At 43.0% G+C, this 27,958-nt stretch overlaps 6 protein-coding genes across 6 annotated transcripts in view; 1 reads left to right on the top strand and 5 right to left on the bottom strand.

The window, feature by feature from the left end:
• The window catches only part of LOC308460892 (vomeronasal type-2 receptor 26-like), a gene marked incomplete at its 3' end in the record, with an annotated part of 285,070 nt that overhangs the window by 125,875 nt on the left and 131,237 nt on the right, over positions 1-27,958 (top strand). The window lies entirely within an intron of this gene.
• On the bottom strand, positions 521-4,053 carry LOC308460901 (olfactory receptor 4Q3-like; the record flags this gene model as incomplete). Its single annotated transcript, XM_080977435.1, has 2 exons — positions 521-1,476; positions 4,017-4,053. 2 exons carry the CDS (start codon positions 4,051-4,053, stop codon positions 521-523), a joined length of 993 nt encoding a protein of 330 aa, XP_080833561.1.
• LOC308460900 (olfactory receptor 4Q3-like) lies at positions 7,489-8,433 on the bottom strand (the record flags this gene model as incomplete). Its single annotated transcript, XM_080977434.1, has 1 exon — positions 7,489-8,433. The coding sequence occupies one exon, from the start codon at positions 8,431-8,433 to the stop codon at positions 7,489-7,491; it is 945 nt and encodes a 314-aa protein (XP_080833560.1).
• Positions 13,558-14,481, bottom strand: LOC308460958 (olfactory receptor 4Q3-like; the record flags this gene model as incomplete). The annotated part of the gene is made up of 1 exon (XM_080977494.1): positions 13,558-14,481. One exon carries the CDS (start codon positions 14,479-14,481, stop codon positions 13,558-13,560), a length of 924 nt encoding a protein of 307 aa, XP_080833620.1.
• On the bottom strand, positions 18,599-19,543 carry LOC308460899 (olfactory receptor 11H6-like; the record flags this gene model as incomplete). The annotated part of the gene is made up of 1 exon (XM_080977433.1): positions 18,599-19,543. The coding sequence occupies exon 1, from the start codon at positions 19,451-19,453 to the stop codon at positions 18,599-18,601; it is 855 nt and encodes a 284-aa protein (XP_080833559.1). The 5' UTR covers positions 19,454-19,543.
• On the bottom strand, positions 24,499-25,458 carry LOC308460705 (olfactory receptor 11G2-like; the record flags this gene model as incomplete). The annotated part of the gene is made up of 1 exon (XM_080977205.1): positions 24,499-25,458. The coding sequence occupies one exon, from the start codon at positions 25,456-25,458 to the stop codon at positions 24,499-24,501; it is 960 nt and encodes a 319-aa protein (XP_080833331.1).

The raw sequence follows: 27,958 nt of genomic DNA, 5'->3' as shown, positions 1-27,958 counted from the left end.
TTTAAGAATTGTTCTTTGAAGCAAAGATGGCAGGCGACCCTGGAAAGAGACAATCTACTGCATTTCACACACATCCAGTGTTTTGTACATGCCTGAGAAAATGCTGACACACACACACACAGCCACACACTTTTAAACTTCAATTACCTCAATGGTCCCAACTCCATTCTCCACAAAATTCTTTTGAAAGTCCCTGCTGATTCAAAACTGGTTTGCCTTACAATACAGGGCTCCCCTTTGAGGACATGGAAGGGAGACAGACCTCATAGGTCCTTATACAATATTCAAACTGCTTTGACATATGCGTTCTCTTCCACTTGACTCAAGAATGCATTCTTCCCTTCTTCTACTTTCTCTTTCAAATAGGAAATTCTAGGATGACATCTTTTAAAATTTCACCCCATAACATGGCTATGGAAAACTATTAGTAGACTCCTGTCACATGGCTATTCAGAAAGCAGGAAAAGTCTGAGGCACTCTTACAGCTGACTAAATACTCCTGGGAAGAACTACTTATACATTACCTACTTTTACACAAGAATGGAAGAAAATGCAGTGTTTTTTTCCACCGCCCCATAGCCTCCTTCATTTCTCTGTTTCTTAGTGTATATATGATAGGATTCAGTGCAGGGGTGACAATGGTGAAGAATAAGGAAGCCATTTTGTCCACACTGGAGGTGGAGAAGGGTACAAGATATACAAAGAGGCAGGGCACAAAAATGAGGCTGACTACAGTCAAGTGAGAGCTACAGGTAGACAGAGCCTTCCATCCACTCTCCTTGAAGTGGCCTCGAAGGGTGGCCAGAATGACACCATATGAAAGTAGTAAAATAAGGAAGCAAACCAGGGAGAGGAGGCCACTATTAGCCGCCATGAGTATTTCTGTGATGTAGGTATTGGCACACGCCAGTCTCACCACCTGTGGAACATCACAGTAAAAATTGTCAAGTTCATTTGGTCCACAGAATGGGAGTTGGACAACCAGGATAAACTGAGTGGCAGAGTGGATGATGCCTCCAGCCAAACAGAGTAAGAGGAGCCTAGTGCAACGTGGGCGGTTCATTCTGGTAGTGTATGTCAGTGGGTGGCAGATGGCCACATAGCGATCATAGGCCATGAGGGTGAGGAGGAACATCTCACTGCCCCCAGAGAAGTGAAGGAAGAAGATCTGTGTCATACAGCCACCAAATGAGATCGTCTGGCCAGAACTGGCCAGGTCTGCTACCATCTTGGGGACAACCACGGAACCTACAGAAATATCAAGAATGGATAAACAAGACAGGAAGAAGTACATGGGGGACTGGAGGAGGCGGGGCTCCGCATGTACAGTCACCACAATGAGGAGGTTGCCCAATAGGATTACAGTGTAACAGGCGAAAACCAGGACAAAGAGAAATATCTGGATGGAACGGGAATTGGAGAGACCCAGGAAGACAAACTCAGTGACACAGGAGATGTTCATGGAGATGGATGGACCTGAATAGGAGAGATACAATGGGTGTTACCATGAACAATTTTCATCAACCTATTCTACTATTCAAAGACAAAGAGAAAAACCAAATATTGTGATATTTTCATATGTCAGCTACTACCACTGCTGCTGCTACTACTACTACTACAACACTAGTAATTGCAACCTTAGATAAGATTCAGTTAAGTTATATCATCTTTTAAACTTTTTAATATGATATTGACTTTATATTTTAGAAGCATACATTGTGATGTTCCAATTATAATCATTGTCAATTATTTGAATATTTTTCTGTTGTTTGATGTAGTTCTAAATCATTCTAAATATAAAATATTAGGAATGTAAGAAGATCCTGAGGACTTTAATTGTTTTTTAAAAATATTTTTTACCCATCAAGTGATAGAAAGAGAGAGAGAGAGAGTTGCATATATGCAAATGTACATCTTTATAATATCCATTCATTATTCATAATTCTCTTTTCTCACCAATAATAAAATATTTGTGAACTGTGGAGGAGGGATCTCCCTGTAATTCAAAAACAACAGAAATTGTATTGATGCATTTTTTTGCCAAATCATTTTTATTGATCTTCCAAATTTTACCAACTCAGCCACAAAGACAAAATGAATACAATTTTTCCAAAAAAAAATGGTTTCCCACACTCCGTTCTTGATGTGTCCAAGTTTTCCTTTTGTTAATTAAAAAAAATGCTTTTTTAAAAAAGGAGATCTCTTAATCTTCATAAGAGATCATATATTTAATATATCCAAGCAATATTATTAGCAGGACATGTTATCACACTGTACAAAAGCAGTATTAAATCAACTGCTTATTTTTGTTTACATAATTATCTTTGTTTAATCTTTCAGTGATTCGTTAGAATAGAACCAAGAGTACCAACTTAACTATCCAGTGGATTCTCAAACTTTCACAAGATATGAATTGGATTATGGAACATAATTAAAGATTCAGTCAGAAATATTCATTCAAATCTTTTGTGCCAAAGTAGTAATAAGGAAACTATTACCCCACCTCACCCCAAGAAACAGAGGCATTCCTCAGTGCATTGCAGATATTCTGGAGAGAAAGAAAGATGCAGATATCTGTATGATTCAGTTCTTCCAGAGGCTGACTCTTCCATAGTCTATAAGCAGATCGGTTTGTATTTGCCACAATTTGCTTTAAATTTAAAAAGCAAAGGTGTAGACAATGCATGAATGTCTTATCAGTGCTTAGCATCTGTCTGTCTCCAGAAAGAATGGAGTGTGCCTCTGGGGGTGAAGTCAAGCCACTGAGTTAGCAGCACTGATGTGACCTGGGCACAAGCCTGGGCAGTGTGTATGGAGGTCCTGGGCAATCTTTGCCATCTCTATGTAAAGGTAAGTCTCATTGGGTAGATTCAGGTAGGTAGCTGTGTTGGTCTGATACAGTCGAAATATATATAAAAATTTTAAAAAAATTGTCCAGTAGCACCTTAGAGATCAACTAAGTTTGTTCTTCGTACAGTGGTACCTCGGGTTAAGTACTTAATTCGTTCCGGAGGTCCATTATTAACCTGAAACTGTTCTTAACCTGAAGCACCACTTTAGCTAATGGGGCCTCCCCCTGCCACCGCGCCGCCGGAGCACGATTTCTGTTCTCATCCTGAAGCAAGGTTCTTAACCTGAAGCACTATTTATTGGTTAGCGGAGTCTGTAACCTGAAGCGTATGTAACCTGAAGCATATGTAACCTAAAGTACCACTGTATAAGCTTTCGTGTGCATGCACACTTCTTCAGAATATTAGGTAGTACTCATTCGGACGACAAACATACTTAGCAGTATAGAAACCACTACATACCAAGCCAGACCATTGGTCCGTCCAGGCCAGCGTTATCAATACTGACAGGCAGTGACTCACCCAGGTTCCAGGTAGGATTTATTTTCCCCAGCCCCACTTTGAGATGCTGGGGGACAGCACCTTAAACCTTTTCTTATGCAAAGGATGTTTAAAGCATGGACCATAGCACAGTGTTAGAGGATCTGTTTTGTATGCAGAAGCTCCATATTCAATCCCTGGCATCTCGAAGTAGGGCTAGCAAAGAAACCTGGTCTGAAACCCTGCAGAGACACAGCCTGTCCATGTAGATAATACTGAGCTGGATGGAACAAGAGACTGACTTGGTAAAAGGCAGCTTCCTATGTACCATTAAGTTACAGCCCCTCCCAACTATAAATCCATTTCAGTGTAACTAACAATGCAACTAGGAACACTTTCCCATATTATCAGATTGAGAGGAATAGGCTCCCACAACAACAACTAGAACCAGAGATGCAATGACACTGTCAAAGCAATTAAGCATGGTTGGGACATGGAATATACTCAGATCCAAATGATTTCACCCCCTTTTTAGCATCTACACTGCCTTCACTCAATATCTTCTTCTCATTAAAAGCAAGACATATATCAATGACCTAGTGTCTCTGCAATAATGAGCCCTCCTCATATTTAGCAACTTGAGAAAAACCTGGATTTCCATGACACCTATCTCTGATGCCTACTTACCATTCGTGGATTCAACACTCTGCTCTGTTTCTCGCATACCTTATTTTCAACCAGCATTGATCTGTCTTAATATATCCCCTGGGGCCACTGTTCTCCCAAGATGGCACTGCAAGGATAAAGAAAGATTCAGGGGGAAAGTGTTAAGCACAAAAGGAAAGAGATGGAAAAGTGATAAAGAAATTTGGAAAGTCTTCTCAGATCTCTGTGTAACAAGAGCACCACCAGGGCTTAAGAGCAAGCATTGAAGAACTCACAACAGCATCAAGTAGGAAAGGTTTAGATAGAACTCAGAAATCCTGATGCCCAGCTTTTCCTTTCACTCTTAAGTACAAACATAAGACCACTTATGCTTAGACCCAATGTGCATCTAGCCCACCAATAGGCTCAAAATCTCTCAAGCACAGCATCATGGGTTTCTCATCTTTCTCTACACCTACCATCACTTCAGGAAACCCTATTCTCTTTCAAGAGCTCAGGGTGAGAGATCAGCAGTGCTGTCCATGCTATTGGCTCAGTCTATTTCTCATCCAAGGTTAGAGGTTCTTTGGAAAAACATCAGTAGCCATAAATACATTACTTTGCTCTGCTTCCAATTCCAGAAGATCCAGCAGGATCTGGCAAGGGAACGAGTCCTTCTCCTTCTCTCAATGGTGAGCCAAGAATATATCTAAGATATTTCAGCAACCCATGATTGCATCCTGGGGGGAAAGGGGTCACAAAGGCAAATCCCAGATCCCCATTCAGATACTTTTGCCAAAAGAGATAATTGTTGATTCATAGATGCTGGGCCAGGAGCCAGAACTCTCGTCCCTTTTGTCTCCTGCATGAGAAAGAAAATGTACATCTGTGCTCAAAATCCAGAAAGTCCAGTTAATATGATTGTAACAGTGGTACAACCACAAAATCACAGGCAATTCACTGTGTCATGCCACCCCAGTCTCCAAGATACCAGGGGTTCCAGGTGTCTATCCAGGGATCAGTTTCCTTGCAATGAGGAACAGCAGAGATCACAGACTTTGTGTTATATATGATTTATTTACACACATATACAACCTGAGCCTACAATGGAGGTGCTCACCACCTCAAAGGTCTTGCTTCTCCCCTCATCACAACCTTGGATTCAAGAAGAAATCAAGCATAGTAGCTCATGATAATAATAATAATAATAATAATAATAATTATAACCTGCCCACTCCTGGCGGTTCCCAACAGAATATTAAACAGAATAAAACATCAAACATTGAACATTAAAACAGGGGTGCCTTCAGATGTCTTCTAAAAGTCAGATAGCTATTTATTTCCTTGACATCTAATTGGAGGGCATTCCACATGGTGGGCACCACCACCGAGAAGGCCCTCAGTCAGTAGAGCATGAGACTTAAACCCAGGGTTGTGGGTTGAAGCCCCCTGTTGAGCAAAAGATTCCTGCTTTGCAGGGGGTTGGACTAGATTACCTTTGTAGTCCTTTCAAACCCTACAATTCTATGGCTCTGTCTCTCCAGTTGCTGCCTGCTTCTAAACCAACTGTCTCACAGCACTCTGGCATCTTCTTTCTCATTAGCAGTCAGGTGAGGGAGGGGGACCCACCCAGTTGCCCTCTAGCATGGAGCAGCTTCTTTTATTATACTAATGACCCATACTTGGGGCCCTTGCCTGACTAATTCAATAAGAAGATCCTTCATTAGATTTTAACACTGGATCCAGGGATTAGATCCAGGAATTAGAAGGCACTCGGGCATCATATAGCCTAACCTGCTTCCCCTTGCCCACAAAACTTACAACTGTATTTTACTTGGAATTATAGGAAGAATATCAGTGCTTTTCTGTTACACTGGGTGTCTTGGGGTCTGTTTTAGAATTATGAGTCCAACTCCAATCCCATCCCAAGGAGTGCACTAAGGTATACCCATCCAAGTTGTAAACGGAAAACTTTTTAATGTTTAGGGGGCCTATTTTCTGACCAGATTTCTCTGCCAGGCATGCCCCTCATTTACAATCATTACTGCCCTTTGTACAAGGGCACAAGGAGAAGAGGACGACAGAGGATGAGATGGTTGGACAGTGTTCTTGAAGCTACCAACATGAGTTTGACCAAACTGCAGGAGGCAGTGGAAGACAGAAGTGCCTGGCGTGCTCTGGTCCATGGGGTCACGAAGAGTCAGACATGACCAAATGACTAAACAACCACCACCACAACAAGGGTGTGAAACTGTGGGAAATGAGGTGAATGTTAGAAGATGGTCTCTCCATGGCAAGTTAGCCAATGGTCCCTTATCTCAATCCCAGCACTGACTAGCTGGGGTAATATGCAGATTTGGGGACCCAGATGTCAAGAGGCATTCATGGAGGTTAACAAAGTGTGCATTAATAATAATTGGATGGGTATTCAATAATGCAGGTGTCCCCAAATCTGTAATCCAATCACATTGTGTCATTATCAATGTGAGATAGCATACCAATGGATGCCCATAGCCCCATCTCCATCCACATATTCAGCTCCAATGATCTGTTGCTAAGAAATGCATGTCCTCAGCAGGATATGGAGGAAAGTCTTGCCATGGAGTGCAAGTGTGCAGCTCCCAAAAAGGGGATGTGGCCCTTGGGATTCCCCACTGCTGGTGTAAACAGCAGTGTAACCCTGATTGGTCACAATGATGCAGAAAAGAAGCTTCCCCTCTCCCCACCATTGCACCCAGTGGGTGGGTGGATAACCTGATGTAAAGTCTCAAAAGGGCTGATGAACTCATGACTTGTATCACTTTATGATAGCACAAACACAGTATCCCTGAATTCCAAGTAATATCCAAATGGCAAACCCTGAAAAGCAGGGATATTGACTGATAGACAGCACAGAGAGGTGACTGAGATTTTGAGATGTGTTCATTTCTGACAATACAGCAAACTGGTCCATGTGATTTTGTCTCATTCGAAGAAAGCCATTGCTTTAAAAATAAAATAAAATAAAATAGTTACTTAAATATTGCCAACCTATTTTGTATACCAACAGTTCAATGTTAATTTTATTTAAACATTTCGGCAGGGGCGGCTAACCTCTAGCCCTCCAAATCCTGTTGGACTACAACTCCCTTCAATCCTGACCATTGGTCATGCTGGCCACGGTTGGTGGTAGTTAGCATCCAACAACATATGCAGAGCAACAAATTAACCATCAGTGGTTACCTGTACTTTGTGGTAGGTAAGATAAAATTGTGGAAGGAACCAGCATTTACATTCACTTCAAAATTCAGATCTAACCACTACAACCACATGAATTCAAAGAGAACACCTCTTTCTATCTGTGCATATGTGGGCTTTGCACAGCAGCTCCTGGGACACTAGCCATAGAATAGGCACCGCCAAAGACCTCTAATTATACAGAGAGCTGGTTTTCCATTTGCTTCAGTGACAAAGCCATTCATAAATCAGGAGACGAATGTGCGACTGTAGTAGGTATAATATTTTGGGGGAGAACTCATTTTTGTCCATGGACACAAGAACGGAAGAAGATGCAGTGATTCTTCAACCGAACCATAGCCTCCTTCATTTCCCTATTCCTCAGAGTATATATCATAGGGTTGAGTGCAGGGGTGACTACGGTGTAGAATATGGAAGCCATTTTGTCCACACCAGAACTGGAGAAGGGTACAAGGTACACAAAGAGGCAGGGCACAAAAAAGAGGCTGACCACAGTCAAGTGAGAGCTGCAGGTGGACAAAGCCTTCCCTCCACTCTCCTTGAAGTGGCCTTGAAGGCTGACCAGGATGACACCATAGGAGACTAGCAAGATAAGGAAGCAAACCAAAGAGAGGAGGCCACTATTGGCTGCCATGAGTATTTCAGTGCTGTAAGTATCAGCACAAGCCAATCTGACCACCTGTGGGACATCACAAAAGAAATTGTCCAGTTTATTTGGTCCACAGAATGGCAGTCGAAGAACCAGGACCAGCTGGGTTCCAGTGTGGATGAGGCCTCCAACCCAACAGGATGCTAGGAGCCTCCTGCAACGTGGGCGATTCATTCTGGTTGTGTATGTCAGTGGGTGGCAGATGGCCACATAGCGATCGTAGGCCATAACGGTGAGGAGGAGCATCTCGGTACCCCCAAAGAAGTGGAGGAAGAAGACCTGGGCCATACAGCCACTGAATGAGATTGTCTGGCCATAATTTGCTCGGCCTGCCAACATCTTGGGGATAACCACAGAGCCCACAGAACTATCAATGATGGATAAGTTAGCCAGGAAGAAGTACATGGGGGTCTGGAGGAGATGGGAATCTGCATGCACAGTCACCACAATGAGGAGATTGCCCAGTAGGATTGCTGTGTAGGAGACTGAGACCAGGACAAAGAGAAGGAGTTGGATGGAGTGGGAGCGGGAGAGACCTAGGAAGACAAACTCAGTGACACTGGAAGTATTCATAGAGGTGGCTGGATCTGAAGAGAGAAGAGACAAAGACATGTTAAGAGCCAGTAGTTCTTGTCCATCTTTTTCTCACTGTTCAAAGACATCACAGAATACCCTATTGTTGGGATTTACGTATAAGTATGACAAGAAAGATTAACCTCAGGTAATGATATTCAGTAGACTTAATATATTTAATCACATTACACAGTGATAAAGCATGTTTTTATTGCAATATCTTAGTTTAAATTATTAGCATAGAACGCAGAATACTAACTCAACTAGGCAGTGGATCCTCAAAGTTCCACAATGCATGACTTTATGGAACATATTGTTAGGAAGATTCATTGTAGTCTTTCCTGCCACACCAGCAATAAAGAAATTTTTTTAAAGGAAAGGAAAGAAATCACATGGACCCAACCCCTTTCTGTGTTCTGATAATCTTCCCTTCTCACCCTAAAGCAAGTAACACCTTCACCATGCTTTCAGCCACCCTTCTCTTTCCCTGACAAACCTAATCATGTCTTAGTTCATATTCAGTGTCTTTTCAGGCATAAGTTTAGAGAAATGGGTGTTTAAGTCTTTCTTCTGTTCATTTTTTTTAAAGATATTTATTAAAGTTTCAGATAAAAAGAGACACATCAATAAAAACAAGAATTTAAAAGTAAAAAGAAAAATACAAAATACAGAAAGAAAAAAAACAGTTAAAAACAATTCCATCTTTTCATCACTACTTTTGAATTTACTTATTTTCTGGACCTCCTCATACCTCCCTCTTTTGTATTCCAATTCAGTTTGTTTGTCCAGCAATTCCTTTCCCTCCTTTTTAATCCCAATCCTTAATCTCAATATAATATAACATTAAATTTTTATCTATTAATAACCAATTTTCCATTCTTTTAACCTTTTTAATCCTGATCCTTAATCTTGATCTGTATATAACTTTAAAGCCTGTACAGCTAGAAACCACTTAATTTCAATCCATCATCACTCTAACATTCTTTAATTTGGCAATGTTTCTGTAGGTAATCTTTAAATTTCTTCCAATCTTCTTCCACCGACTCTTCTCCCTGGTCACGGATTCTGCCAGTCATTTCCGCTAATTCCATATAGTCCATCAGTTTCATCTGCCATTCCTCCAGTGTGGGTAGCTCTTGTGTCTTCCAATACTTTGCAATGAGTATTCTTGCTGCTGTTGTTGCATACATAAAGAAAGTTCTATCCTTTTTTAACACCGATTGGCCGACTATGCCCAGGAGAAAGGCCTCTGGTTTCTTCAAGAAGGTATATTTAAATACCTTTTTTAATTCATTATATATCATTTCCCAGAAAGCCTTAATCTTTGGGCACGTCCACCAAAGGTGAAAAAATGTACCTTCAATTTCCTTACATTTCCAACATTTATTATCAGGCAAATGATAAATTTAAGTCTTTCTTCTGTTCAAACTATTTTATTAATTTTGCTCAACATCTCTAGTGAATGCACTCAAAAGAGTACCAGAACTGAGTATCAGAGCCATGTCAACATTGCCAGCTTTCATGCAAACCAAACACTGCATAACACTGACAAAGCATTTTTGCCTCTGTAGAGATCCCACAAATCCCACAAATTATATCTTACCCTGAAAAAAAATGCAATCATGGCTTGGACTATCAGCCTCCATAGTGCCTAGTCTTCACTTGACCCTGAAGCTATCATCAAAACCTGTTTGCTGCTCAAGGAGCTACTCTTGGCCATCAGACAAAGAGCAAATACAAGAACCAAGAGATTAATGCAATAAATTATTTGACCAAAGTGTCTTGCTGTGTGTATTCCTATCCATTTCTACTTAGAAGTCCTATTGAGTCCAGTACTCCCAGGAAGTTTGGATCAGATTGTAGGCTTAAAAACCTGCAACCTATACTCAAACTCAAGACGAAAGGGAGAAACATGCTAAGGGGAAGGCACGCTTGGAAAACCCTCACCATGATCAACTCCTGCCTGGAAACCTATATCCCCACTGTGGAAGGACGTGTGGATCCAGAATTGGCCTCCACAGTCACTTTCAGACTCACTTTTAAAACCGTGTTCATGAAAGACAATCTTACTCTGCTACCAGTGATCACCAAAGAAGAAGAGAAAGAAGACTGTCAGTATTGACACACATTACACAAAAACCTGTCTATTTATATTCTGCAACTGTTTGGATGGCCAGTGACTATTTTGCCAATTTAAAAGTTGAGGGGGAGGCTCATTCAGATACTAATACAGTAGATTCATGCACACAGGCAATTGCTTCATGCCATGTCAGTCCATTTGCAATATCGTCAGCACTGACTGGTTTTCATATAGGTGCTTTCATACAGGAGTGTTTCCAAGTACGGTAATACCTTGAATAGAAACTGGAAACTTTCACATACAACATGTGCACTCTACACCTGAATTTCAACCCCTGCCTAGTATCAACCCATTTTAGTGTAACTAACAATGCAAGCAGTAGCAATTTATGGGAAGGGGTGATAACGCTTACCTGACTTTCCATCACTAGAATCACTCTAGCTTACTGGGAGGGAGAGGAGAGTGGAGAGGGGCCTGGCAGGTCAGTGTGGTGCAAACAAACCAGCAGAACTGCCAGGATGCATCAGCAGAACTACTGTGCATTGGTACCATGCAATGTGCCTTGCTGTCTTTCCCTCTCACCTTCTGGTGAAGCTGATGGAAGCTCAAATAACCAATCAATCAGTTTATTACGGTCAGAGACCAGGAAGCTCCCTTCTTACCATCTCTGAATGCAACAAATAAGACATTTCAGAGGTAGAATTTCATTGGACTGTGTCCTTACAGCCACACATATACCATATTTTTCCGTGTATAAGACTAGGTTTTTTCCTAAAAAATAATGTCAAAAATTAGGGGGTGTCTTATACATGGATAGTGCTGTGGGTGTTTTTTCTTAAATCTGAGTCCCCCAAAATAGGGGGCATCTCATACATGGGGGGCATCTTAATACGGTTACTTAGACATGCAAGGACCCAGAGCAATTCTGCATGTCTGGGTTACTGAGCACACTCAGATCCAAATCTCTTTTTTGCAATAAGCAGATATGTATTCTCACTAAGTTCATGTATCCAATACTTCAGTGATCTAGTGCTCCCACAATGAAGCCCTCACCTCATATCCAGCCGCTTGTATTGGAACCCCAATACAACAACCTCTGGTGCCACCTTAATGGTATCTTTCTTTCATTCAACATTCTACTTTTCTCACATACCTTGTTCTCAGTCAGCATTGATCTGCTTTAGGTGCCCTTCTGTGTTGTTGGTCTCCAGAGATTGCACTTCAAAGGTGAAGAAAGATTCAGAAGAAAAAAGTTAACGCTAAAGGGAAATAGGAGGGGGAAAGGAAAAAAATATTACTAGTTTTCTATGATTTCTTTATAACGTGACCAACATCAAGGCTTGAGGGCAAGGAATGAATTACCTTACACAAGCGTTAAGTGTGGACTATCAAAACAGAATTTAGGAATCCAGATTCCCAACCTTTGCCAAACACAAGCATAAGAACAAAGGTCAATCTACCATCCAATCTTCTTACAGCAATAGGCAGGCAGATGCCTTCAAAAGCTCAAGGACAGCATAATGGGTTTCTCAGCTTTGTTCAAATCTACCATTTCATTTTAAACCCTATTTTTCTTTCCCTCTATTCTAGAGATCAGCAAAGCCTGTTCATTGTAGCAGCTCAGAGTATTCCTCACCCAGGGCTACTGGAAAAACCTCCAGACTGTAATTTGGAGAACTAGATGTAACCATTCATTGCCTTTTTCTGCTTCCAGTACTGGACACCCAGCAGTCTCTCCAACTATGGAACAAAGTATCCTGCAGTTTCTCTCTATAGTGGGAGTAGAAACACATCTATAATATTTCAGGAGCTTGTGATTATACTCTGTGGGGCCAGGGGCAGATCCCTGGTCCCTTTCGGAGACTTTTGCCAAAAGAGTTTATTGCTGAATCAATCATAGAGGAAGCACTAGGAGCCAAAAATCTCAAGTCCCTTTTGTCTCATGTATTTCACAGAAAATTTAGGAAGGTGGCCAAAATCCAAAGAGACTGCCTAATGCAATGAATATAACTATGCAACAACAAACTCACAGTGGTGCTATGCTATCTGGAATATCAAAAAGTTGGCGCAGAAGACTGAATCTCTATTGGCAGGATGTCCCACAGGACTGGGCTGATGACTGTAAAGGCTCAATTTCTCATTGTTGTAAAACAAGACTCATCAACTCTGGGAAAGACCAAAGATGCTCCTGCGTCTTGTTGGAATAAGATAGCTCCAAGGCAACTGGACCAATGATTCTTAGCCTAATACAACAATGCATTGTTGCCTAGTTGCAGCAATATGTGGATATCAGAGCATCACCAGAGCAAGGGTTACCTAGGGTTCCACTCAGAGATTGGGACATTGTGCAACAATACATTTCATGTCTGTTTGCTCCAGACCATTGCAGTAACACTGTTCCTAGCTCATCAGTGAGCCTGGTGCCCTAATGCAAACTGAATTCTACTTTTGAATGTTATATAATGAAAAATACAACTTTACCAATATAATTTTTCAAAGAAGACAAACAACTTTATTAAACAAATAAAATAATGTCATTTATAATGTTTTTAAACCATAAATATATGCACAACATTTTTGTCATATCAACAATTCAAATACCATTGCATTCATACGATAAGGTAAGAATGGCTAAGCTGTGGTACTGGATATTAGTACAATTCCCATCACAGTAACCATAGGCTACACTGGTTGGGCACATATCCAACAACATCTGGAAAGCCACAGGTTAATAATAATAATAATAATAATAATAATAATAATAATAATAATTCTATATTTCATACCCCATCCATCTGGCTTGGTTTCCCCAGCCACTCTGGGTGGCTTACAGCACATAAAATATCCCTACCACTACCAGGAAGGCCCTCTGCCTGGTTCCCTGTAACCTCACTTCTTGCAGTAAGGGAACCGCCAGAAGGCCCTTGGAGCTTTATGAAAAGCTTATCAACCAACCACACATTCATCAAGAAAGCAGGAGAGGTCTGGGAGTTATTAACAGATACAAGTTTTGGGGAGAGAGTTCAACTTTCTCCCATCACAGATCAATGGGAGAAAATACACTGGTTTTTCAACTGGCCCAGAGCCTTCTTCATGTCCTGATTCCTGAGAGTATATATGATAGGGTTGAGTGCAGGGGTGACTACAGTGTAGAATGTGGAGGCCATTTTGTCCACATTGGTGCTGGAGAAGGGTACAAGGTACACAAAGAGGCAGGGCACAAAAAAGAGGCTGACTACGGTCAAGTGAGAACTGCAGGTCGACAGAGCCTTCCTTCTACTCTCCTTGAATCGGCCTTGAAGGCTGACCAGGATGACACCATAGGAGATTAGCAAGATAAGGAAGCAAACCAGGGAGAGGAGGCCACTGTTGGCTGCCATGAGGATCTCAGTGACGTAGGTATTGACGCAAGCCAATTTGACCACCTGCGGAACATCACAGTAGAAATTGTCCAGTTCATTTGGTCCACAGAATGGGAGTTGGAGGACCAGGATGAGCTGGGTGGCAGAATGGATAAGACCTCCAATCCAGCAGGATGCGAGAAGTCTCATGCAACGTTGGCGGTTCATTGTAGTTGTATATCTCAGTGGGTGGCAGATAGCCACATAACGATCATAAGCCATGAGAGTGAGAAGCAGCATCTCGCTACCCCCAAAGAAGTGAAGGAAGAAGACTTGGGCCATGCAGCCTCCATAGGAAATGGTCTGGCCATAGCTAACCAGGTCTGCCAGCATTTTAGGCACAGCCACAGAAGCCAAGGAAGTATCAAGAATGGATAAATTAGACAAGAAGAAGTACATGGGGGACAGAAGGAGGCGGGGCTCTGCATGTACAGTCACCACAATGAGGAGGTTGCCCACAAGGGTTGCTGTGTAGCAGGCAAAGACCAGGACAAAGAGAAGGAGCTGGATGGAGTGGGAATGGAAGAGACCCAGGAGCACAAACTCAGTGACACTGGAAGCATTCATGGAGATGGCTGGACCTGGGCGGGAGAGAGGCAAGAAGGTGTTAGTTACTATTGGCACCTCTAGACAATCTATTCCATACTGTTCAAAGACAGCACAGAACAACTCACTATTGTGATCTATAAGTATTATAATCAAAAATAACATCATATAATTATATTCAGTAAAGTTGATTCATTTTATTGCATTGCACAGGGACATATTATTACAACATATCTATTTAATGGATTATAACACAGAATAAAAACTCAGTTAGACAGGGCATCCTCAAAGTCTTTCAACATATTACTTGGATTATATGGATAATATTATTTACTAAGCAAATCAGGGAGATTCAGTCAAGTCTTTTCTGCCAAACCAGCCATGAGGAGACTAATATTAGAAAAGGGCAGGTGGAATTATCATCCCCAATGCACTGTAGTCCTTTGGGGGGAAACAAATATGCAGAATTTCATTCATGCTTACAAACACAATTTCCAAGGAGTTGTGTTTTTTTTTTTAGCATAACTTCATAATGAGAAGTTCCTTTTGCAAGGGAGACCTGAATCAAAATGTTGCCATGTGCCGGTACTTAGAATTCTAGCTAAACCATTCCATTTCCCTCTCACCATTGTTTCCTTACATGACCATTGTACACCATCAATGCTCTTTGGGTTGTTTAGGGCATCCCTCCCACCACATTGTGGAGCTTCTTTCTTCTTCTACAATTTCATGCCTACATCTGCTCTCCCATCCCTCTTGTGCATGGCTGGTGTCATCTGACTATATAATGAATGACACTCAGCCTAAAGTTCAGGGAATGATAATAGCTAATTTCCCCTATCCACTAGCATCAAGTTATTCATTAGTGGAAGATTCAAAACTCAGAAGATTCAAAACTCAATCTTCAATTAATCTTTCCCCCCAACCCCCCAACCCCATATCAGCCATATCAGCCCGCCAGTTTCACTAGGCCCTAAAGCTATCATCAAAACACATTTGCTACTGAACCAGCTAAAGAGTGAATATATGACTCAAGATTTACACACATCAAGAGACTGATGCAAGCAGGGCTTTTTCCAGTGGGAGCTCACCAGAACTCAGTTCTAGCACCTCTCAAGTGGGCGCCATTGTCATGATAAGAGAACAAGGGAGGCGTTCATGGTGAGTTTTGGCACCTCTTTTTCTAGAAAAATAGCACTGGACGCAAGTAATTATTTGATTCAAGTGTCTTGCACTGTTGCAAACCTTTCCGTCTCTACACAGAAATATATCCTATTACATTCCATAGGACCTACTCCCAAGCAGTGTGGATAGGATAGAAGCTTGGATTATCTGATGGATAAATAATTCATTGTCAGTTACTACCAGTAAACGTACATTAAATTAGAAGCTGTTTATATTCCGTAATTGTTTGGTGGCCAATTGTTATTTTGTCAAAATGAAAGCTGGGGAAAGTTCTAATTCGGATGCTCAATGCAGCAGGTTCAGGTACATGGGGACATAGGAAACTGTTCCATACCAAGTCAGGGCATTAGTTCACTCAGCATTGGTTCGCCAGCAATTAAAATAGGACCACCACCCCCCATCCTTACCTTGAGATGCCAAGGAAAGAACCTGGGAGCTTTTTCATGAAGAAAATATTCTTTACAAGCACATCCTAACAACCCACGTCAGCATTATCAGGTTCAGAGCAATATGCCATCCCAACCACAGCCAAGAGCTAAGAATGCAGTGACACTGCCCAAACAACCCCTGGGACACTGAACATACTCAGCTCCAAATATCTTATTTTCTGTGAGCATTATCCCTCAATACCTTCTTCTCACTAACGTCAAGACATACATCAATGGCCTAGTGCCCCCCTCCCAAAATGAAGATCCCACCATCTCCAGCAGCTTGAGAAGATCCTGCAGCCCCAATACACAAACATCTGATGCCCACTTAAGAAAACCTTTTATGGCTTCAAGTCTCCCTCCCATTTCCCATGTACTGTTTTTCATTAACCAGCACTGATCTGTCTTAGAATATTCTCCAGGGTCGTTTGTCTCCTGAGATAGCACTGCTGGGAGGAATAAGGATTTAGGGCAAACGTGTTAAGCATTGAGGAAAAGGGGAGGAAAAAAGAGGTCCTTTTGGAGAGAAGGACCATAGCTCAGTGGTAGAGCTATGGTCCCATATTCAATTCCTGGCAAAACCAAACATGGCTGGGAAAGACTCCTGGTCTTAAACCCTGGAGAGGAGCTGCCAGTCAGAGTGGAGAATACTAAGAAAGACAGACCAATGGTTTGATTTAGTATAGGTCTGCTTCCTATGTTCCCTCTGCTCCTGGTCGTCTTGGGCTTTTTTCCACAACAAGGCCACCATCAGAGCTTAAGAGCAGGCAATATATCACTCACAAGAGAATCAAGTCAGAAATGTTGAAATCCTGATCCTCAGCTTTTCTGTTCACTCTTAAGCAAAAGCATAGGAATTGGTCTGTCTTCCAGGATTCAACCAAAGGTCCATCTCGCTGAGCAGTCTGTTTACAATAATGGGCAGGCAGATGCCTTCAAAAGCTGTCAAACACAGCATTTTCTTTCTTTGTCCCTAATCATTCCTACTATCATTTCCAATGCCCTCTTTATTTCTAAAGCCATGAGTCAGAGATCAGAAATACTTCCTCATGGTAGTAGCTCAGATGATTCATTATCCAGGGGTGTAGGTAAAATACACAGACTATTCTTTGGAGAACCAAGAACACCCATAGCAGTTATCTTTGCTGTAGTCTCTCTACCAAGGAAACTGGTGACGTGCTCATTTTCTCTACGGTGAACCAAGATACACACCTGGAATATTTCAGTGGCCTATGATTATGCCCTGGGGGAAAGGGGTCACAGAGGTAGATCCCGGATCCCCATGCAGATGCCTTTGCCAACAGAGATAATTGCTGGATCATAGAGATAAGGCTAGGTGCCAGAAATCTTGAGTCCCTTTTGTTTTGTGCACTAGGAAGAAAATGTAGGTGTGAGATCAGAATCCAAAGAGACTACCTGATAAGATGACTACAGTGGTGCTATCCTACCTGGAATAACAATATAGTCCCATCACACTGGATTTTGTGAGTTGTGGTTAATGTTTCTCTGAGTCCCATCCCTTCCCAGGATGTACCAAGATGCCTTGGTGCCAGTACAGGTCATTTTAATGTTGAGCCAAAACGGAGGGCACATTTTGTCACCCAATTTCCCTGCCAATGCTCTTGCTTTTCTGTTATATCTTTCATTCATTCATTTGTAAAAGCAGTAGCAGTGAGGACTGCTTTCTGGGGGGATGCAGGTGGATACGTACCCCTAAACATTTGTGTTGCCCCAACGGACTAACCAACATGCCAGCTGTCTCTGCAGTAGCAGTGCAGACTGCAGCTCCATCATTCTCCCCTCTGGTGCCCGGGAAGGGGAGTCTGGGGTGGCCGCAGTGAAGGCAAAGGCACTCCTCCTCCTCTTGCTGGGCTAGAGCCAGCTGGCGAGCGCATCTGTTTGGAGTTTCCATTGAATTTTTTTTTTGCTTTTTTCTTTGCATTTTTTAAATTGCATTTATAACATTTCTGAAACACAAATCACACCAGTGTGTTTATCACTTTAGGAGGAAAAAAACACGCCCACAGATAATCTTTTTAATGTACTATTTCCAGTCAGTGTGCAAAACAGATTATTCATTTTATTTTGTTTTATGACATATTTTCAATGGATTCTGCCAAAATGAAATTATAATTTAACTGCATTCCAGAAGCATAGTTGGATATCTTTGGAATGCTGAGCGCCAATCATTGAGGTCCTCCTTGATCCTGCATAGATACTGGTCATCCTGACTGGTCATTAAGGGTTGTATCCAATGCTATCAGTGCAAAAACAGATCAGATTTCTGCTAGCACAATGGGACTTTACTTTCTTCTCCTCAAAGTCTGCTTTTGATGGTTCCTCTGGAGGAGATTTTGGGGGTTATGCAAGGGGAAAGAGAGGAAGGTTAAGTCACACTATACAAATAGATGTCAATTCATGCAGTGTTGGATTCTACCCTATGGACTCCAACTGTAAATACATTCATTTTAATAAATTTGAATACATGCTTGGGTGTTTTGTGACACTTGTTTCCTTCAGCCTTATTAAACTACCATCTTTCTCCTCAACCATCTTTCCTTTTTCCTCAGCAACCTGTCCACGGCTTCTTTCACCTGGTCATTCCTCAGGCAGTAGATCAAGGGGTTAAGAAAGGGTGTAATTGCCGTGTAGAAGAGTGTGACTGCCTTAGTGACTGCTGAATGAGTTTTTCCACTTGGAATCAAGTACATCGCTGCTACTGAGCCATAAAAAAGTGTGACCACAACTAGGTGAAAAGATATGGTAGCAAAAGCTTTCCTACAAGTGCCTTGGTTAGAGGTTTTCATCAGGGTGAGAATCACAATGCCATAGAATAGTAGAACAAATAAGACATTGATTAAAAACAGAGCATGCATGAATATCTGGCAGACAAGGGGAACATTTCCAAGTGGAGGGCAGGCCAGGGACAAAATGGGCCCAGGATCACACAAAAAATGGTCAATGATGTTAGGTCCACAGAAGGACAACTTGGAGATCAAAATCACTGGGATAGGGTACCACATGAAACCAACAACCCAACATGCACCTACCAGAGCAGAACAGGAATATTGGGACATAATTTGTGGGTAGCGAAGAGGGTGACAGATGGCCAAGTACCGGTCCAAAGCCATGGCTGAGAGAAAGAAGCATTCAGTGTTGCCAAGTGAGAAGAAAATGTAGAACTGGAGGAAGCAGGCGTGGAAAGAGATGAACCCAGGAGGAGACACCAGGTCAAAGAGCAGTCGGGGCATAGTGGTGGACACATAGCACATCTCCATCCAGGAGAAGTTGCTCAGCAAGATGTACATGGGGAGCTGAGCCAGGTGGTTATCTAGGAAGACCACTGCAATGATGGTGATGTTCTCAGCCATAGTGAGCATGTAGAGAATGGCAATGAAGACAAAAAGCAAGTATTGTTTCTGCTGTTCAACTTCAAATCCAAGCAAAATGAATTCCTGCACCGCAGTCCCGTTGGCCATCTCTACCTGGAGTCAAATAATATAATCACTATTGCACAGCATAAAGAGGTATACAGTTGTTTAAATACCATTAGCTTACATTGAAAAACAAAGGTTGTACAGACTTGCCATTTCAGAACGCTGTGGGACATTTCTTCTGCCCACCCTATGTTACAGTTCACAAGTTATTATTCACCCAAAGCACCTGTTTTTCCTGGTTAAGTATAAAATATAACATAATGCACTTAAAATATAGTGCTTTGAGGCATTTAATTCTGATATCCTAGAGCTTTGCATATCCCCAGTTCTGCTAAAGTCTCTCTCCTCCCACACACCACTGAATCCAGAAATAACACCAAACTGATAGTGTGCCCAGCTTACTTTATTTTAAAATGATAAAGCAAGTGCAGCACAAAACCTTGATTTAAATAATATATTTGAGATTCATTGTACAATTTACATGAGAAAGAGTTTGTTCTTTGAATTATATCTTAGAACCAATTGCTGCTGCTTTTTTTACAGAAGTTAGATTTCATTCTATTGTTATGCATTCCCAAATGCCTTTCCCATCCTTTTGATGAGAGAACAGCAGTTATTTGAGTTGCAGCTTCTACATTTGCTTTATTTACAAGTATAAAAGCACAATGGAAATAAATAGGGTCCTGTAAGAATGCAAAATAAGTGGAACTCCTGCTTCAAGTCCCCTTAAGAAGACAACTAAACCACAATAATGCTTCTTAAATTCAAACTCCAACTCTACTCAATGCCCCTCTAACTACAAAAAAATTACCTTCCGAAAGAGATATTTTCTAGCCACTAGAAGTGCACCTATTTCAGCTATTTACAAGTTATCAGTCACACAAAGGGGGGTTTCCAGCCAATAATTTAAGCAATGCACATGCAAGTTGCAGAGGGGGTCTGAGTGAAGGGAAACGGTTCAAACCCTTTGACTTTATAAAATCTGGGATCTAAAATCCAGGATGTAGCTTAGAATCATTGGCATGTCCCATGATCCTTTCCTCTTACTCTAAATTCTCCCCACAATCATTTTGCAATGCTTTCTCAAAATTTCCTAGAGGAAGCCCCCCCTCGAGAAATGACATTCAAATCCACAGTTCCCACCCAAGTTTCTTTTTTGCTGGCAATGACTCCCATAAGAAGATCCTTACTGGGCCACATCAAAGGCCCATCTAGTCCAGCAGGTGGCCTATGGGAAGCCCACAAGCACAACACAACTACAAAAAACACTCTCCATACCTCAGTAGGAGTCAAAATGCTGCTCTGTCATCCAGGAAAAAACTCACTAGACATTCATGACATGATTTGGGGGAAAGGTTGTCAATAGGAGTTAAAACATTGACTCATAAAGTAGAAGGCTCATCAGAAGTGAAGCAACAGAATCTGGGGTGGAGGTTAGTCTTCTCTGTGCATTTAACTGGTAGTTGACTTCCAGACAGATGGTGTGAAGGACATAAAGGACCATACTGCAGTTCTGGAGGAAATTAAAAGTCACCAGATATATGTACATGCAGACTAGAGTTCAAATGCCCCGATCAGTGCCGACTACAGCTTTAATCAGAAACTGAAATGAATCTTGGGAATATCTCCTTCAGGAACAATTAAAAAAAAAATCAAAATAGCACCCTTTGGGAGTGGGATGCAATGTTATGCCACAGGCTGCCTCCCTCCACTTTGGTATGATGCATGCCTCCTGTTTTTCCAAAACACTACCTCTTCCAAATGTTCTTAAAGAACAAATTGAATGGCCAAAGCTCGGAGCACATGAACCAGAGCTGGTGTGATGTATTCTTCTTAATGATCATTAGTTTATAGAGTGCCAATAATTTTCTAAATTCTGCTTACTGATTGGAAATAATTTTGTCTCTGCCAACAGGCTTCCATTTGAGAAGATGTGACACAAAAGGGGAAAAGGAATGAGGAGGGGAAAGGGAAACAGGCCAACTCAGTTACCAGTTCTAAACAATTATGTAATTGGACTTGCTGTAGCAACTTCATGTTACAGTACCAGCACCTTTTTTTTTCTAAAAATAAAGCACTGCAATTACAGTGGTGCCCCACAAGACAAATGCCTCGCAAGACGAAAAACTCGCTAGACGAAAGGGTTTTGCGTTTTTTGAGTCGTTCCGCAAGACGAATTTCCCTATGGGCTTGCTTCGCAAGACGAAACGTCTTGCGAGTTCTTGCGAGTTTGTTTCTTTTTTCTTAAAGCCGCTAAGCCGCTAATAGCCGTGCTTTGCAAGACGAAAAAACCGCAAGACGAAGAGACTCGCGGAACGGATTAATTTCATCTTGCGAGGCACCACTGTAGCTAACTTTTTAATTCCCATGGAACAACCAGCTACCCTGGGCCATTACTCTAGGATGTCATATATTGCAAAGAAGATCTGGTATACCGTATTTTTCGCCCCATAGGACGCACCGGCCCATAGGACGCATCAAGTTTTTTGGGGGGGAAATAAAGAAAAAATATTTTATTTCCCCCCCAGGCGCTTGTGGGGCCGGCAGCGGGGAGAAGCGCTCTTCTCCCCACCGCCCGCCTTCAGATCAGGTCCGGGGACAGCAGGAAGACGCGCTGAGCCTCCCAGCTGTCCCCAGAGCTTGCGGGGCAGGCAGCGGGGAGAAGCGCTCTTCTCCCCGCCGCCCGCCTTCAGATCAGGTCCGGGGACAGCGGGAAGACGCGCTGCGTCTCCCAGCTGTCCCCAGAGCTTGTGGGGCAGGCAGCGGGGAGAAGCGCTCTTCTCCCCGCCGCCCGCCTTCAGATCAGGTCCGGGGACAGCAGGAAGACGCGCTGCGCCTCCCAGCTGTCCCCGGAGCTTGCGGGGCAGGCAGCGGGGAGAAGCGCTCTTCTCCCCGCCACCTGCCTTCAGAGCAGGTCCGGGAACAGCAGGAAGACGCGCTGCGTCTCCCAGCTGTCCCCGGAGCTTGCGGGGCAGGCAGCGGGGAGAAGCACACTTCTCCCCACCGCCCGCCTTCAGACCAGGTCCGGGGACAGCAGGAAGAAGCGCTGCGTCTCCCAGCTGTCCCCGGAGCTTGCGGGGCTGGCGGCGGGGTCTCCCCGCCATCAACCTCCAAACCACTTCGGGAGACAGCGGGATGGCAGCGTTCCGCCTCCCTCTGTCCCCCGACCTTGTGGGGCTGGCGCTGGGGCTCTCCTGAAGCCTGGAGAGCGAGAGGGGTCGGTGTGCACCGACCCCTCTCGCTCTCCAGGCTTCAGTGAAAGCCTGCATTTGCCCCATAGGACACACACACATTTCCCCTTCATTTTTGGAGGGGAAAAAGTGCGTCCTATAGAGCGAAAAATACGGTATATTGTTACAAAAGTTAGGTGTATCTCCTTCTCTTTGTGGAGAGTGGCGTAGCAGGGTCAGGTGGTACCCGGTGCGGAAATTTTTTGCCACCCCCCCCACATTGAAATTCCCCCTTCCTCCCTCTACCCCCCTGTGAAAGACATCCATGCAAGCAGCTATCCGATTTAGATTCTGGCTTCTCCTCTTTCCTCCCCCCCCCCCGTGAAAAACAGCTGCGCAGGCAGCTATCCTATGTAGATCCCGGCTTCTCCCCCTTCCTCCGGTCCAAGTCCAGTGGCCTCCCTGAGAAGAGAAGGAGGAGGCAGAGCCACGGCCAGGCTCAAGGGTTGGAGACGGTGTCCTGGAGGTTTGGGTTCGCACTGACCTCTCCCCACCCTCAGCCTCCCCGCCCCGCCCGCTTCTCCTTTCCCACCAGGGCAACCTGTGGCAGCGGAAGGAGCATGACGGCATTATCTGTCTGAAGGCACTGCTTTCTTTCGGGGTCCGGGAGTGGGCGCGTTGAGCATTTTGTCACCCCCCACATGATGACACCTGGGGCAGCCCGCCTCTACCACACCCACCTTCCTCCTCCGCTGTTTGTGGAGTGGTAGCAAGAGTCCATGGGGCTCCAGGCACTCACCCAGGATCTGTGTTGCTTTGGAGAATTGAGATATAGTGGGAGACTGCCGTAGCTTTAAGAAATATGGTTTATTTACCTATTTGCACCTTCTGTCTACATGGAGAGAGTCCAAGTCTTATATCAAGTTCATTTCAAGAGGAGCTTATCCCCCACAGAAGTGCAGCCAGCCTTCAACCAAGATATTTCCCTGTCTCTTTTCCCCCTTCTTCTTCTTCTTCTCAGCAACCCCTGCTCAAGACTCTCTTTTCCTGTTCCTTCAAAGGGCAAAGGGTTCCTCTCAGATGGCCCATCAACACGTTTTGTCATATTAACAGATTTGCTCTCTACTAGACCAGCCAAGCTGCTTTGTTATGAGGAACGTTCTACAACTAAAAGTTTAAATTAAACTTATCGGCCTTGACAATGTTTTATTTCCAAAAAGGAGTCAGTTTTCATGCATCTATAATCGTGGTGTGGTCCCCCTTTCCATAAGCAATTATTCATTCCAGAAACACCTTAACCAGAATCAGTTTTGTTCGGAGGAGAGGATATCAGACATTTGTGCTATTTTGGCAATATTTGTTTTATTTCCATATAGGCAAGTGAAGAATAAGTTGAGGCAAGCAGCAGAAAGCCTGGGAGAGGCACCCTGCACCATTCAGCCTACATTTCCCTCTCTGATGGACCTTTCTGCAGCTCTCTCTGCCGCTGCTATTTCTTCACACGCTCCTACACACCTACACTACATCCCTTCAGGGTGGGGACATTAACAGAGGGACTTCCTGTAACACCATCAAAACCCTTAGAAGGTGTGGGGCTTAAGGGATTTGAAGAGGATGTGTTCTACCTATACTACTATGTTGATTGACTTAACTTAAAAGAGGGATGTGTACCCCGCTTGTATGTCTTGGGATAAATTAACTTGATCTGAGGTTGGTAAAATTACTCTCAGGGTGCCGTCCAACTTCATGATTCTATGATCTCTTCAAATGGGCATGTTTCTTTGTTTTAACTTTATTTCCCATTCCTACCAGCAATTTTTATACCATGCCCTTTGTCATCAGCAGTCGTGACATTCTCCTAAGCAACTTGCCCAGAGCCTCCCTCACCTGATCATTCCTCAGACAGTAAATCAGCGGGTTCAGAAAAGGTGAAATAGCAGTGTAGAAAAGTGTGGCTGCCTTTGTGGCCTCTGGCTGGCTTTCTCCATGTGGAATTAAATACATAGCTCCCACTGTGCCATAAAAGAGGGTCACCACTAAGAGGTGCATAGATACAGTGGAGAAGGACTTCTGACGGCTACCTTTGTCAGAGGACTTTATCAGGGTAAAAATGACTATGCCATATGATAAGACAACAAATAATACATTGACTAAAAACATGACATGCATGATGACCTGGCATATAAAGGGAACACTTCCAAGAGGAGCACAGGCCAAGGACAGAATTGGCACAGGATCACACACAAAATGGTCAATGATGTTAGGTCCGCAGAAGGTTAGCTTAGAGATCAAAGTAGCTGGGACAATGTAGGCCAGAAAGCCAAGGACCCAACAAGAGGCCACCAGGGAATAGCAGGAATTTGGGGACATAATTTGTGGGTAGCGTAGTGGGTGGCAGATGGCCAAATATCGGTCCAAAGCCATGGCTGAGAGGAAGAAGAATTCAGTGCTGCCAAGTGAGAATAAGAAGTAGAACTGGAGGATACAGGCATAGAAGGAGATGAGCCCAGGAGGAGACACCAGGCCAAAGAGCATATGGGGCACAGTTGTGGTCACGTAGCATATCTCCAGCCAGGAGAAGTTGCTCAGCAAGATGTACATGGGAAGCTGGGCTAAGTGAGCATCGAAGAAAACCACTGTGATAATGGTGATGTTCTCAACTAAAGTGACGATATAGAGGATGGTAAAAACAATGAGGAGCACTAACCGCTTCTCCTTCTCAACTCCAAATCCCAACAAGATGAATTCCTGCACTGTGGTACCATTGACTATCTCCATCTGGAATCAAAAAACAGAAGAAGTATCATACACCTTCAGAGAAGTAGCGGTTTCTTCACATACCATGAGCCTGTCTGCCTGTTTCCACCAACAGATAAAGGGAACACTTCCAAACAGCTATGAAATTTAGGGAGTGCAGTAGGGCCTTTCCTTCCTTGCACCGTGTGTAGCAGATCACAAGTGAACAGTGATCAGAAGCAATATTTTTTCTAATTAGCTATAAATTTAAAATGGAATAAGAGCAAATGCACTTAAAAGCGGACAACTATGGGGAAATATAATTCAGGACCTTGCTAGTTTTCCATTTTGGGGCTAATAAAACACAATTGGGCTAACAAAAAAAAATTCTGCCACCTGAAATAGCCTTTGTTGCTTTGCTCAACTGTAGGGCCAACCCTATGATAACAAAATAGCTCCTAAAATATACATTAATTCGATTTCATCAAATTTATTTAGATGTAAATGCATTTAATCTCAAATTCCTTTCCCTTATAATTATCTGAGGGTTTCAGCATCTAACTTTTTATTTATGCTGTGTTAACTGAAAACAACAGGAATATTTAGAAAATTAAATTTCAGATTATGTTTTTAAATTAATTTTCATCAAAATAATGTGTGTCAAAATATTACACACACACACACAAACACACACACACACACACACACACACACACACACACACACTATTAATTAAACTACAACAGGCTTCAGAACACCTCAGATATTTGGTGTATATTTGTTTGACCCTGCTGTTGTCCTGGGCACTTAATGTTGAATGATGGTCCTTGTTGAGCTGCAATTTGACATAGTGTGTTGGTTGCCCCATATAATCCATAGTATTAGGAACTACCTACTTCTTGGGTTGGCATTCCACCTCTGATGCAAGTTCCCACCCAGGTATCTTGTGCTTCCATCAGAAATCCAGTTTATCTCCCTTTATAGCTAGCGGTTTGTTTTCACCATTCATCAGAAATGCTCACCCCAAGTCCTCTCTCAGAATTTGGTAAGGAAGTATGCTCCTCTCCTTGTTTTATATTGTCACACACATTCGGAATTGCAGGAGTGAATGACATAAATGACCATAACGTGGGTTTGGAATCAGAAAGAGTCCAAATATCTCTGTGTGAATTCAGGCACACCAATGCTTCAATGCCACTCATTATTTCTGGCTGCAGTTTTAATCACTGACTGGCTCAACCCTTGAGAGCACCTCTCTCAGGAACTAAGCTATCTGGCAACACACAGTAGCATCTCTTGGGAGACACAATGCCACCCCATTTCTCCTCTCCTTACTATGTTGCATAGATTCTACTCTGTGTTCTTTCTTTGTTCTATATTAAGCTGTGCTGCTAATTCAAGTTGTGGTGTGGTCTCTCTTTCCATAAGCAAATGTTCATTCCATGACAGTTTTGTTTGCAAGTAAGGATATCAGACATCAGATATGTTGTTGTTTTTACTTGTTTTATTTCCATATATAGAAGTGGAGCATAAGTCGAGGCTAGCAGGACACTCATTTCTACCAAGCCACAAATTCACTACACACCCTTCTCTATCTTCCATCCAGGAAACATAGACAGGTGATAAGAGTTCAAGGGGACAGCCAAGCCAGGCAGGGAGGGTATGAAGAAGGCCTGGTGAAGGGCATGTCCTTGGGAGAAGTGGTGTGACCTATCACAGAGTAGGGCGCATGGCATTCATAGAGTACCAAGAATTGGATAGAACGACCCAGAGGACCACATTTTGTTCCTGGGCTTCAGATTCCTCCCTCTTGTTTTAGTCAGCACTGTCTGCCCTTCCTTATGGTTATAATGGAGTGTGATCTTTACAACCAGCAAATGATGTATTGATATAATACAATGAACATGGTTCCACCAAGAGCAGAAAACAAAACAAATACAAAGCATGGCCAGAGTACATTCCCCTAGTGTCCTGCTTACCACGAGAATGGGTTTAAAGCATCCCCCTCCCTTGAAGAAAATGTTGTGGCTCTGAAAGATCCAGACTTTGGGCTGACTAGTTGTCTTTCCCTTCTGCTACCTCACCTTGGGTTCTCAAATTTCAGTAGTGCCCTGTGCAACCCCAAAATTCAGCACCCCTACCTCTCATCCTCCCTCCCAGTGGGATAAACAGTCTTTTTGCAAGATCTGAGACCTACTGAGTATGCATCAACTTGGCCCTCCTATATCAGTTACCAAGCAATCTGCCTGACAAAAGACTGGCTAGACAGATTCTTTAGCAATACTGCATGATGTGTTTAGTTTTTCCATCAGTCCAGAGATTATTGATCTATCTACCCCTGCAACTGTAGCTGACAGTTTACAAACAACCACAGGGTTACTGTTGTATAAACGTTCCCTACACCAAGACAAATTAGGGAACAGTCTTTGCTTCAGAGAGCCAGTATGGTGTAGTGGTTAAGAGTGGTAGATTTGTAATCTGGTGAACCGGGTTCACATCTCTGCTCCTCCACATGCAGCTGTTGGGTAACCTTGGGCTAGTC

Source organism: Podarcis pityusensis (genome assembly GCF_964106645.2).
Source record: "Podarcis pityusensis genome assembly, chromosome: 13".
Taxonomy (NCBI): domain Eukaryota; kingdom Metazoa; phylum Chordata; class Lepidosauria; order Squamata; family Lacertidae; genus Podarcis; species Podarcis pityusensis.
This window is presented reverse-complemented; position numbering and strand designations above follow the sequence as displayed.